At 36.0% G+C, this 14,072-nt stretch overlaps 1 protein-coding gene across 2 annotated transcripts; it reads right to left on the reverse strand.

Moving 5' to 3' along the window:
- LOC121367768 (gastrula zinc finger protein XlCGF49.1-like) lies at positions 1–13,692 on the reverse strand. Of its 2 annotated transcripts, XM_041492130.1 has the most exons (4): positions 13,653–13,692; positions 8,432–9,290; positions 7,737–7,904; positions 1–1,929 (listed from the first exon to the last, which is right to left on the reverse strand). In XM_041492130.1, the coding sequence occupies exons 2-4, from the start codon at positions 8,847–8,849 to the stop codon at positions 1,904–1,906; spliced, it is 612 nt and encodes a 203-aa protein (XP_041348064.1). In that variant the 5' UTR covers positions 8,850–9,290; positions 13,653–13,692; the 3' UTR covers positions 1–1,903. The 2 variants fall into 2 exon arrangements, with proteins under 2 accessions (XP_041348064.1, XP_041348063.1); XM_041492129.1 differs by lacking the exons at positions 1–1,929; positions 7,737–7,904 and having other exon boundaries at positions 7,917–9,290.
- Positions 13,693–14,072: the final 380 nt, after the last annotated feature.

The following is a 14,072-nucleotide window of genomic DNA, read 5'->3' on the forward strand; positions in this document are numbered from 1 at the left end:
TGTTTACCATTTACAAACAACATAAACTCATCAACCTTTGCCTTAACACAATATATATATTTTTTAATTCTAAAATCTATTATTAAAATATAAAATTTTGTAATAAAAGTTTGTTTTATAAATTGAAGTTAAGCTCATAGCTTTTTGGTGAGGTTTGTTTTTGTTTTTTGTTTTTTTTTGATTAAAAAATATCTCATTACAAAATATCCTTTAGTGTTCATCAGAAAAGACAATTGATCACTGGTGCTCCTCTTCACATTTGAGTGGAAACATTTAGGAGAATGAAAAATTTATCACCTTCCAATAACATGTTTAATGAATTCCATTTGAAACTTCTTGTGATTGCTAGCCTGGCATCATTTATCGAGAGTGATTTTCAGCTCGCCTTGATTCTGCTCATGGTGAAGGCCAAATTAAATCTTTAATTAAAAAAAATTCTTATGTCAATATGGATGTGAAGCAAACAAACTTGTTTTCGGAGTAGCAAAATGAACTGGTTTCATGTAATTGTATCAGTAGGTTTTTCTTTATTCTGTCACTGCTGTAGAGTCAGTTAAAACATAAAATAGATATTTAATCTAAATTGTGCTCTTTACAGATTTTATCTACAATAAAAGGACAGATTATTTTCTAAATATGTTGTTACTTGTTCTCAAATTGGTAACCATGCCAAAATCCACTGTTTGCATTGTGAAATACATTAATCTGAATATTTGTTGCTGTTTGAATGATTAACAAACTGTTTACGAAGTTGATGTCAGAGCCTGTAATGAGCACGTATATTTAACACAAGTTATATTGATCAGTTTACATTGAATGTAGTTGATGTAATAAATCATATTTGTAGTCATTATTATTGCTGTTTTCTTGATGATTTCTCATTTATTAAAGGCAATCATTATTTAATTATTTGTATTAGATGATTATTATGTATTCAGCATTTGGTGGAAATTAGTTTTGTTATTCGAGCAATTGATATTCAGAAAAATAATTATTCTGATTTAATATACCGTAAAATGGGGTAATAAGGGTACGATTTTGAAACCTTTCTTATAAATTATCCATACATCTAACTGATGTGGGAGGAAGTCCTATGCCATTTTGTGACTATTTGGTCAGACTTCTCAATGGTTCATGCCATGTTCCAAAATCTAAACTCCAAGTATTTTTTTATTATTTTTCTAATGATTGTCCCTTATTACCCCATGGATGGGGTTATAAGGGATAGCCATTGGTTTTAGTTGATGTTCCTATTATAACTTCAATAGGGGTTATAAGGAACAAAGAGCATATTTAAAAAAAAAAAAAAAATAATGTTTCACAACAAAACAATAGAAAACAAGTAAATCAGAGCTCTAAATAAACCTGAGTAAGCCCGGCGGAGTCTGCCTTTTGGCACAAAATGAACTAATCACAGAAAAATAAAAATAATCTGTTCTCCAGATCTTGGATGGTTTAAAATACAACAGAAAATGTTTTAACAATAGTTTTTGTCATCTAAACAATTGTAACACATGTCAACAGTTTCTTTCTTTTGGGCAAAATGATGCTTCAATTCATTCACTTCAATAACACCCCTTTTCAGTTCGTTCGGTTTTTCGATCTTTTGTTTCAAGTCCTCCATTGGATAGAATAAAATGCCAGTTGTTTTGGGCCACTTCCAATTCCCACCACTCTTCTCCATTGCTTTTATTGAGCATCTGTTATCCTTCATCAATGTTATTACACCTGGATATATCTCATTATCGTCCGTGAGCAAGACATAGTCGCCTTCTTGTACATTCAAACTCAAAGTCCACTATTAACAGTATCCACAGCCTTTAATATGTCTTCTTTTGAATGTTTTTTTTACAAAGTTTTGCACCCAACTTTGGTTTATATGTGTGCGGCATACTGTCTCTTATTACCCCAGGTTGAAGCACTTTTTACCTGAAATTAAAAATGATAAATTTTTTTGTCACAATAAATACTCATATCCTTGTGATATTCTATATAATTGTATCTTATATGTTTCACTACTTCTAGCAATGGTGATTTCTTGTGTGCTACTTTTGGCTAATCCTGGACAGATAAAGTTTTGACCAACATAATTTGTTCATGAAATTCGCACATTTTTTCAATCTACTCTCTCCCAACATACAAGCAATAATGAATAAACAACTTACCTTGTATTCTTCAACAACACATTAGTCTTCAATAAACCTAGTCTTCAGAAAAATGTCCCTTATTACCAGGCAGTCCCTTGTTACCCCATTTTACAGTATTAGCTTTTCTATTTGCTACAGAGGTCAGTAATGTGAAGTTCTATTTATCATTGTCAACAAAATATGAAGTCCATAAATTAATTTTGAAGAGTATTGCCTCATTTGAGGAAACGGCATTTGTGTTCAGTTTGCACCGCATGTCAGTTTGCCTTCTTTGTAGTCAAGGGGACCATATGTTAAGACATGAAAAAGAGGGTTTCATTAACCATTTTGACTCCTACATACATTCAGCACAATTCAAGCATGCCTATTCTGGGCTTCGATTTCCTTAGATTCTTAGCGCAGATGACATGGTTCACACTGCAGTAAAGCCTAGGTTTCTAACATATCGGTACTTTTTGAAAAAAGAATAAAGTCAATAGCCTATCTTACATTTGATTGTGTGATATTGAAGAATAAGATTAGTATATTGTTGTTATCGCCATGTCATTATAAGCTTTTAAGTCTGGCAATGGAAGTGGCGAGCATAACATGGTAATTAACCTGACAGACCTAGAATAGAGGAAATAGGCCTTTATGTAAGGCAGGTGTCTATTCAAGGCAGGCCTCTATTGAGGAGTTACGGTATATCATTTTTTAATGTAGCTTTCTCGATCAATGTAAGACGGTCATCACATGTTGAAAACACCAGGGGCCTAATTCACAAAGGTCTCTTAGGCTCTGTTAGACAACAAAGCATTCTCTTTGCAAGTCTTATAGCATTGCACTGTGAGATCGTAAAGTTGTGAGAGTTGTAGTGAATTAGGACCCAGTTCTTTTCTTTAAGAGAACAATGTAGGTTAATGATAGAGCCTTTGATGTCATGTGTCCCATTCCTACTGGTGGACCCATTGGGCGGTTTCCTATTATAATCGGTGCTCCACAACTGGCATGTTATCCTGCCTGCGAAAGTGTGTGTAACGGACACCTAGCTGCTAATCAATAAGAATAGTTCTTGTGGCACTGATGGGTTTTGCCCGTGTTCTAAACCAGTGTCCCACATTTCTTACTTCTGGTGCCTAATTACTGGATTAAACAGTATGTGTGGGTGGTGTGGAACATTCCCTTACTCGTAGATAACAACATTTCTAATAGGTTTTTACTTGTGAGAAATTTCTCCTTCAAATGTTTGGGAGCATCAATATTCCACTATGTGGATCCATTGGCTTTTAGTTATATCAGTCGATACATTAGGTGTTGGATTTGATTGGGAAAACTAGATTAGTGCATTTAGACTACTGTTTTGATAGCAAAAAGAGGTCTTTTATAGGCATTTTCTCAACAGATTGAACATAACACTGTGAATTCAAAATGCACAGTCATTTGACCTCATCTTCTCTGTCATTGGTTATCTGATATAATTACTGTTATCATTCCACCCCAGTCGTATGACAGTAGGAAAATGGCTTGTATATTTATGCCAGAATTTTTTTTTTTAGATATTAAAATATGGTAAAAGCTTTCGAAGCAAAAAAACAATACCGCTATGTAAGAAACCAATAGTGATTAGCTACCTTTTGTGTTTGGTAGACTTTTTTTTCTTTCTTTTTTTTATGTTGTATTTTTTATTGTAATTTTCATTTACTGCTTTTAACACTAACATTGAATTTGGTAAAAAGTGTGTTTTGCTGTGCAAATATGAGTATAATATTATACTTTACTATTAGTGAAACAGTTAGTTGTAAAATTAAAACCCAAAAGATCTTGAATTAAAATATTTATTATTCTGAAAGGGTTTTAAACCCTTTGAATATATTGTAGAAATTCAGAAAGTAAATAATGTGCTGTTCTCATTGGTTGTATTTATTTATGTAATAGCATTTGTTAAAAATGACTATTGACAGGAGTGGGGGAAGGGTTATAATGTTTCATAAAATGCCAAAATACTTTTAATACTTGTTATAATCTGTACTAAACTGCTAGTTGCAACTGTAAAGCACATATACACATGTACTTAGCATGTCAACAATGTAACAAATAAGCTTTCTGAAATATATGAATAAACATGCTTAAACGATATTTATTACTCATGACTGCAATACTTTTAACTGACAACGGTGAGTAACTAATACATATGGTGTATACATACATAATTAACATGTAACAAAAAAGCTTTTTGAAATATACTAATAAACTTCTCTTTTATGATATATAATTGTTCATTATCGATGTTGAAACCATTGAATGACTTGAAACATTGTTGTTGCCATCAGTTTGTAACAGTGGTTGACTTTATTTTGAATGCTGAGTGCGATTTTTCTGGCACTGTTATAAAACCTATTTTGGATTTGTTTTATGCCATCACCACCACAAATATGGAAACAATGTACTTTACTGTACATACATGTATGACTCACAAATCATGGTTTGCTCTTAAATAAGAATAAAAAAGATTTTTTCAAAATGTTATCAGTTTGTGTGTTAACATTTTCCTAATTAGATTTGAAACAGAATGTATAATGCTGCATTATGATTGGTCTATTTGTCAGGAATTCTAATTCAGGAATGGAAAATAATCTAAAACTAAATGCAATGTAAAGCTTTAAAACCAGCGGTTTTCTAAAAAAAAAATGCACTAACGATGTGGCTTAGAAATGAAATACTAAATTTTATATTACAGGCTACTTCTGTAAATTAAAAAATTATGGACTTGTGGTAGAGAAGGAAAATTAGTTTTCCTAAATACCTTTTCCCACATAACAGGACCTTACATAATATATCATGAATGCTGCTTTTAACTGGGTGAAACATTTCGGGTCTTCCCTTTGGAATCTCTTAAATTATGTCTTACAAAACTACAGGATCCCAAACCACACAAAATACAATTGATGAATTCCTCAGGAGAAATATTTTATTTAGAAATGTGTTCTAGGATTGTATCCATTCAGTTATTTAGGCATAATTCAACATACTAATTTAAAGTACAGATGACCTTGAGGTACTCTAGGATTTAGATGTATCATTGGTCCCCATAATGGGAAGGTATTTTGATTAAAAAAAATATATATATATATATATTTGAATGACTTTCTAAAAATTATTTTGTGAGTATCAACTCTTACGTATTTAAAGTCTACAAATTCACCTAATAACGTAATAGTTTAGGGCCTTGAGCACATTCCCAAATTGCCCTCTAAAGTTCACTACAATATGTATAAATATGTGTTCGACTTTTGTACAAGCCCTTTAATAATGGTAAGAACATAGTGTTATATTTGATATAATGTGTTATCGATTTAAAGACATAATTTGGCTGTTGTTATATGTCGCCACATCTACATCGTCCATTGAAATAAGCATGATCAAAATTGATTGCTCTACAACATAAGCTAACCAGATATTGCTTGCTCTGAAATGCACAAATAATTATCTGCAAGTGTAAGGGCTGTAAATATATTTTAGTTGGAACAGAATACTACATTTGTGTTCATTAAATATCATTTATCTGACAATTGATTGTTTAAAGACATCCAGCTTGCTTTCACTCGCGAGATGAATGGCATTTATGTAGTATTCAGGGGTGGGACGTATCCAAGTGGTAAAGTGCCCACTAAAATTGAAATGTGGGATCACTCCCCATTGGTGGGCCCATTGGGCTATATCGTGTTCCAGCCAGTGCACCACGACTGGTATATCAAATGCTGTGGGATGGTGCATATAAAAGATGCCTTGCTACTAATGGAAACATGTAGCAGACTATATGTAAAAAGTACTAAATATTTGACATCCAATAGCCGATGATTAATAAATCAATGTGCTCTAGTGGTGTTAAACACCCAAAACAAACTTTAACTTCATGTAGTATTCACTGTATATGTATATGTATATGTTTAAAAATCATTCCAAATTTTCTTTGCAACAATGTAGTGTGTTGTCTTTGAACAGCAGTACTAGTGGTTCTTCTGATTTGTGACTGGTGGTGTGCAGACTCAGGTCATCACTGCTGCCGAACTGTCCATCACACAGATCACAAACGAACGCGGTGGCTGGCGGTAGCATTGGTTCACCGTGTAATGAATCCACGATTTCAGTCTCTATTTCTATAGTAAAGTGGCTGGTTTCAACGTCATCAAAGACTATAGTTTTGTCAGTTACTTGTTGAAAGAAGTAGCTTCCCTGCATTGACGTTTCTGTAAGAGTGCTACCTATATGGTCATCATTAACAATGGTTGATTCCTTTACAGTCTTATTTAAGGTGTGCGTCTGTTCATCATTCTGCTTATTGATCAATAACTTAGATCTATTTGTCTTGTCACTAGTGGCCAGCGTTTGTGATGGTGTTGTAGTTTTTTGATGATTTGTTCATAGATTCTATTTTTGTATCGCGTATTTTTCCTTCAGATTTGTTTTTAAGATGGCCCTGTTGATGTTTCTTGTAATTGCCACGGATAGAAAAACGTTTTCCACACTGATCGCAACAGAAAGGCTTCTCGCCAGTGTGTGTTCGAATGTGTTTCTGAAGGTCACTGTGCTGAATGAAAGCTTTCTGGCAGGTGGAACACTGGAAACTCTTTCTGCCTTCGTGGAAATTCATGTGATAGCGAAAACCCTTACTGTCGGCATATCCTTTACCACATATATGACACGTGTATGGTTTCTCTCCGTAATGGGATTTGATATGACGCAGTAGCACATCTCTGCGTGTGAACGGGTGGTCACACAGCTGACACCTGAAAGATCGGGCCCCACTGTGCTTTCTCTGGTGCTCCCGGAGATTGGACACTGTGGTGAAGCTTTTACTACAAACAGAACACTTGTGACTCTTTACACCAGTGTGCCGTACATGGTGGGCCTTGAGGTGTGAGCTTAGAATGAACCCCCTTCCACATTTGTCACACACGTGGGGTCGCTTGTCTGTGTGAGTTAAGGAATGGTAATGTAGTCCGGAAGTGTTTGGGAAGCTTTTCCCACACGTGTCACAATTATACGGCTTCAAGCCAGTGTGTAAACGCATATGAGTTGTTAAGGCAAACCGTTTCATGAATCCCTTTCCACATCGTGTACAAACGTGCGATTTCTTCTTGTTGGCGATGTGATATTCAACATGCGATTTTAGGTCAAGCTCCGTTTCGAAGGCTTCGGTGCATTCTCCACATTTATGTGGCTTTAGCTCTATAAAAGGTCGTAAATCTGTTTGAACATACTTGTTCTCTTTTTCATTACGTTTAATTTGAAGTTTTGCTTGCAATATATCTTTACCATTGGGGACTTCAACGACACTTTGTTCAGTCTGAGGTTCGCTTGTGTTTTCTGCATCAAATTCATCTTGTACAACTGCTCGTGCAGATCGTGTCTTTCTGTTCTGTATTTCTTGATTACTAAAATGATGCACTTCTTTGTAGTGCGTATAAAGAAATTTAGACTTTGAAAAATCTTTTTCACATTCGCTACACTGAAACTGCCTTCTATCAGAATGTGTAAACATGTGAGATGTCAAATTCCCCAACTGCACAAAAGATTTGGAACAGACTGGACATTTGTGAGGTTTCTCACCAGTGTGTAGTCGTTCGTGACGTTTTAAATCGGAGGACTTGATGAATCGTCTGTTGCAGTAGCCACAGCCGTGTGGTCTGTCGTCTACATGGGACTTCAGATGGAACTGGTATCCCGACCTCTCCATGTAGCGCTTTCCACACCGGTCACATGAATAAGGTTTCTCACCTGAAAACAAAGTAAAAAAATATTTATCAAATGACACCCGAGCACATTTTTAAACTGTCTATTTGGTGTCTTAATAACAAGCCTCGGAGAATTGAACATTGGCGTAAACCATTTATGGGTTATCCAAAAAATAAATTAAAATATTTTTTGTGTAATTCATCAATATCCTAAATTTAATATGTGCAAGAAAATGGGTTACGCAAACCTAGATTTGTGCGAGTTATATCCAAACGAAACATCGTCGTTCTCGCAATTTTCAGAGGCATATAGCATGGTTGTTTTGTCACTTCGTATAAAGATATCTTGGAAATCCACTGCAGCCGCATAGGCTAATCCTTCCTGCCTGATAAAGCAGCCGGGGATCTTTTGTATACGCTTTCCAACAGACATGATATTACATTCCACGGCCTTTGATGTACTAGACGAGGGGCACCGGTCAGAAGGGAGGGAAACCCAAAATGATGGAGAAGAATCAACCATGCGACCCATCGCATCTCGGTTGAACAACAACCTGCTAAGTTTCTCACCTGAATGTGTCCGCTTGTGTTGCTGGAGGTCTGATGGTCGACAGAATCGTTTGTTGCAATGGTCACACACGTGAGGCTTGATGCCGGCATGGATCTTCAAGTGATTTTTCAGATTGGAGCTCATTAGAAACGATGACCCGCAGATGTGACAAGTAAACTGTTTTTCACCAGTATGGGTTTTGGCGTGCCCCTTTAAATGAGTGTTCGTCTTGAACGATTTCCCGCATACAGTGCACGTAAAAGGTCGCTCGTCTGAATGACTCCGCATGTGGACTCTCAGTAAATGGGCTTTCTTGAAATACTTCTTACAAAACGCGCAGTGCAATCTTGAGTTATGCTCTTCAAAAGAATCAACTGTTGAAAATTCTTCATGACACGTTTTACACGTGAATGGTCCGTCTGTAGAATGCATTGTCATAGTTGTTTCAACTTAGAAACACTTTAGAACAAATGCTACATTCATGATTTTCACTCCCTTCCTGATTTCGTTTATTGTTTCTCTTACTAAACTGTTGCTCACTGTTACTGTTTTAAACCAATAGACGAATTATGTTTATTACATCAGTCATCATCTTTCAGTGTAGATTTTTCTTCTCTGCCCTGAGCTGAATTAGTCAAATTATGAATATGATTAAATGATTCTGTTTTTGATTACATCATCATTTTATCGTTTGCAACGCACATTACATGCTTTTTGAAATGTATTAGACAAGACATGTCGGAGGATATGATTTGACTAGTCATTTCAAATGTAACACACATCAAGGTGTCAGTAACTGCATGATGTACAAGATGGTTGTCTTCTTTCTTCAAAAGCATGGAAAATACCAAGTTTCAAGATTCGTACCACATTGTGAATCTGTAGAAAAAAGAAAATAAAATTGCAAAAGATAATTTTTATAATCTTAATCCTGGCCTTAAAATGTTTAGGTTGTTAGTAAATACATGTATCTGTATAAATATTCTGTTTGTCTGATCAATATTAGAAATATTAATTGTAAATAGCTTTTCTTTTATAAAAAGACCCAGTCATAGCTCACACCCGTACCTGATTTAACTGGGTTATGGGTTTACAGACGTGCTGGGTCCCATTCCACGAGCGGATCTTAGCGTTAAGATCACCTGATATGTGAACAAGTTGGGTAAAATATATTTTAAAACTCCATGTAAAAGTCACTTAAATTGACAAATATGACACGTGGTTTGTGAGTAGTTGTTTTTATCTTAAAGTAAACTGCATGCATTTGTAGAACGAACAGGCCCGTGGGAACGATAACTTGGGGGGGGGGGGGGGGGGGGGTTTTTTAATTTTAAAAAAAATTGAGGGGGGGGGGGGGGGTGCACATGTCATATCTTTACCTTTTTGTATACAAAGTGAACCAATTTCTTTTACATTTTTATCCTCGAGTGGGAGGGGGCACATGCCGCCTCACAACCCATCCCGGTTCATACGGGTCTGGAACCAATTTCACAAAACATCGTAAGTTTAGGTTTGTGGTTAACAATTAAACCTGACGTACGTTTAACATCCATTTCATGTCGAAAATTACATCATAAGGGAAGGTGGATCTATATACGGAAAACAATATTAAATGAGTTACTTCAATGTATATTAGCTATACTGTTAGTAGTAATAAGAAATGTGGTTGAGTCGTAGATTTAGGTTTACGTGTAAAACTAGGTATACGATGTTTTGTGAATTGACCCGCAGATGAATATTATTTCTATCACTTGAAATGCATTGTACCCACAAGTGATTATAAAAGGTGCCAGATCCATTTGATCCAAGATAATTGAATACATATGACTGGCAGTGCCATACATTTTTAGTGAGCAGGGAAGAAGGGGTGGATGTGAGGGTGCTGATGAGCCAACCAGGGTTGAAAATTAGCAGTCGCCCGTGTCGACCTTTATTAAGCTATGGGCGACTAAGAATTTTACAAAGGGCGACCATCGAATTTAGGGTCTGACGAGTATGGCACCAGTTAAAAAAGCAAGACACTGACACCTAATCGAATGTGATAAAATATACCACGTTAGTGTTGGCGCGAACTACAGATCTGGCAGCAGAAAACAGAGAACATGCTCTATATTTTGACGGCGTTTTTGTTTTGTTTTTTTCACAGATTTATTTTTCTTTTGATATTTATTTTATTAGTAGCCTACTATTGTAACTTTTACAATATTCAAATTAAACGTTCACGTGTGCGTGTAGACACACATTACATTTTTCTGAGGCAAAAAAATATTAATTTTTAGGCTGTTGTCCGTTTGCGTCAAAAGGGAACCGATTGATGACATGGCATGTAACTTCATATTGAATAAACATAAAATTCATATAAAAACGTATTAGTTTATTAAGTTTTAAACACAAATCATCTTAAATAACTTTCTTTTCTTTTCTTTTCTTTTCTTTTTCTTCTTTTTTTTTTGAGTGTAAATTAAAAAATATACATTTACAAATTATCATCAAACTGCATAGGTTAAATCTTCTTTTCTAATACAGGTTTTACGGCAATTGTTGGAACATCCAAGGCATTCTGAACAACAAAACCGTAATGCGTGATGATCAGGGTCGTGTATCTGCATAATGGAGAGTCGAATGAGTATTTGGCAAAATTGTGGATGATTCCATGGATCTCTAGCTAGTACCTCGTATATAGAAGAACAACCACTCCCGAGGAGATCCTTTACTGGAAATTGTATAGATCTTGCATCACCACAAAATTTATTTCACCCGAGGAGTTCTACGTTTTGTACTGTATTATATTTTACTTCAGAAACAACAGAAGTCACGCTACATATGCCTTGACTGTTCTAACATTTTGTTTTCACCCCTATAGTAAAAATGAGATTTAATATTTATCCTGGATTTTTTTTTTTTTTTTTTTTTTTTTTTTGAGTTCGTATGGGTTTAAAACTTAATAACATGTTTTATATGAATTTTTGACTATTCATTATAAAGTTACATGCCAATTCATCGGTTTCCTTTTGATGCAAACGGACTATGTACGGTGCACATGTGGTTATTATTCAACAAAGAACATTCTAGTTTTTATTTTGGCTGTGCAGTTAAATTCAATGTGATAATTGGAAGGCTAGTTAAATTTGAGAAGGGCCAGTAAGCTTTTTCTTCAACTGGCCCTGCTGGCGACCAAGGTTTTCATGTTAATATTCAACCCTGGCCAACCCAGGCGCAGATCCAGGGTTAGGGTTCTGGGGTGCACACAACCTCCCTTGAACTTTAAAGTACCAATAGGCCTACCATGAAATCTGAAAATACTCTATACAATGCATATTAGTGTACTTTGGAATAGCTCCCCTTTACCTTTCGGCGGACCGTTAAAAAAAGCGCCTAAATTCCTTCCTTGAAACTGCGCAACCATTCTGTTTTTGGATTAATCCTATGGGACTTTTCAAAAATACTATACCACCAAACACACACACCCCCCCCCACCCCTCCCGCCCGCTACCGACCCCAGTCGGTCTGCTAGTGCTCTCTTGCACCAGCCAGTATGGGAGGTCACCTCTCCCACCCACCCACAGAGGAGCCGACCAAGGCCGGCGCCTGTGCCCATGACAGGCGTGCGTTACAACAGCTTGCTCTGAATGTGCACGTAAAACCCAATGACCTGACCTGACTTTGGAATAAAAAGAGTGGGGTCTAGCTCGGAAGAGTGTTCGCCTGACGCACTTTGGTCGAAGGATCGAATCCCCCAGGTGAACCTATTGAATAAATTCTCTGTTTTGTTTGTGCGTGTATGGTTGTTTTTTGTTTTGTTTTTGTATTGTTTTTTTAATCTGAAAATTCTCTCTCTCTCTCTCTCACTCACTCACTCACTCACTCACTCACTCACTCACTCACTCACTCACTCACTCACTCACTCACTCACTCACTCACTCTCTCTCTCTCTCTCTCTCTCTCTCTCTCTCTCTCTCTCTCTCTCTCTCTGAGTCTCTCTCTCTTCTTTTGTATATATGTATACATACATACATACATACACACACACACATATATATATATACATATATATATTATATATATATATATATATATATATATTGTATACTTTGGAATAACAACAGTGTTCGCCTGATCACTTTGATCAAAGGATCGAATACCCAAGGTAAGACCTATTCTCTGACTGTTTGTTGTTTTTGGGGGTGTTTTTTTCATGATACATGTACATGAAGATAGTCTTGAGACATTTAGCTACATTCAGACAGAAATTGTCAAAATGTTGGTTGAACCAAAGCCCCATCATATCATTGCATTTTTACCCCTTCCCCCACCCTTTGTAATGCTCTATGTAAGACTACAACCTTTAAAATTACATAATGCTCACCACCACCACCCCCGACACACACACACACACACACTAATTTTTATTGTCATTGCGACCTGATTTGACGAATATTAGGCTACTGGATTTTCTTCTTGTATTTATGTTTATTTAGTTTGGTAACGAAACCAATGAATAACTAACTGTTTTGAACATGATAGTATTGATACTGACTAAGACTTGTCAAACACTCCTCCCTCCCTCTGAACGTTTTATAACGCATCTGTGATAACAGACCCAGTGAGATATGTAACTGTTGAATGCCTGGCCGTACATCATAAACAAAAATAATCGATACAAATAGGCTACAAAACGTACAGAAATTATTATCCTAGTGAAAACACAATATATGCTATATATTTTTTTCAAGATCCATGTTTCAATCTCATCCAGAACTGTTATACCATCAATGATGTATAAGAGAACATGTACCTTTAATAACTAGTCCAAAGCGGACCCAATTTAGAAGGGGGGGGGGGGGGGGGGACACCCATTAAAAAACTCATTTACGTCTGATTCGGACTACTAATAACATGACATGGGCCTCCACTAAATATCGTGCTTTTTGAGGAAAATTACCGTTACTGTCAGTTACTAACTCCTCAAAGTGATAATTTCTTTCAAAATTCCAAGAATCAAAAATGCATTTCATAAATGATCTTTTGATATAACCCCTAAAGCCCGATAGAGCAGTAAACACTGACGGAAGAACGATCGAACAGTTATTATTGTAAACATTCGACCTTCTATTTAAAAAATTCAAACCGAAAAACTATGTTACAGCAGCAATACAAACTCTCTATGTTTCTGTTCCATCTTGCTGGAGAAACAATGTACGGTTATAGTTTTGTTTTAAGCCAAACATTCAAGTGACCTACCAATCTCCATAACGCGTTTTCCACCATGAATATGAGCAGCCATGTTTTATTGGTTTGTACAAAAGTTAACCGAGCAATGTCCGCGGAATAGGATTACTCTCATTGACGTCAGAGGTTAATACTGGACATTAATCAGTGGCGTTGGGAGTTGCCAAAAGGTGGTGGTGTTTGTGTGTGTGTGGGGGGTAGGTACACACACACACACACACACACACAAACCATCACTGCTGCTACTGAATCAAGAAATGTGGGGCACATACCCTCACATCCTTAGCTTAAAGTGATGCTTTAGATGCACATTCCCACAGACAGGCAGCACATACCATGGCTTTTGATATATAATGAAGTACTACTACTACTACTACATGTGTAGTTGTCATGGGAAAACAAATTAAATGAAATGATTAAGTTTTAAGGGTG

The sequence above is a fragment of the Gigantopelta aegis genome, chromosome 3, assembly GCF_016097555.1.
Source record: "Gigantopelta aegis isolate Gae_Host chromosome 3, Gae_host_genome, whole genome shotgun sequence".
NCBI classification, from domain to species: Eukaryota; Metazoa; Mollusca; class Gastropoda; order Neomphalida; family Peltospiridae; genus Gigantopelta; species Gigantopelta aegis.

Excerpts from the sequence above, each read along its gene's own strand:
- LOC121367768 (XM_041492129.1), bottom strand. The coding sequence starts at position 8,849 with ATGACAATGCATTCTACAGACGGACCATTCACGTGTAAAACGTGTCAT.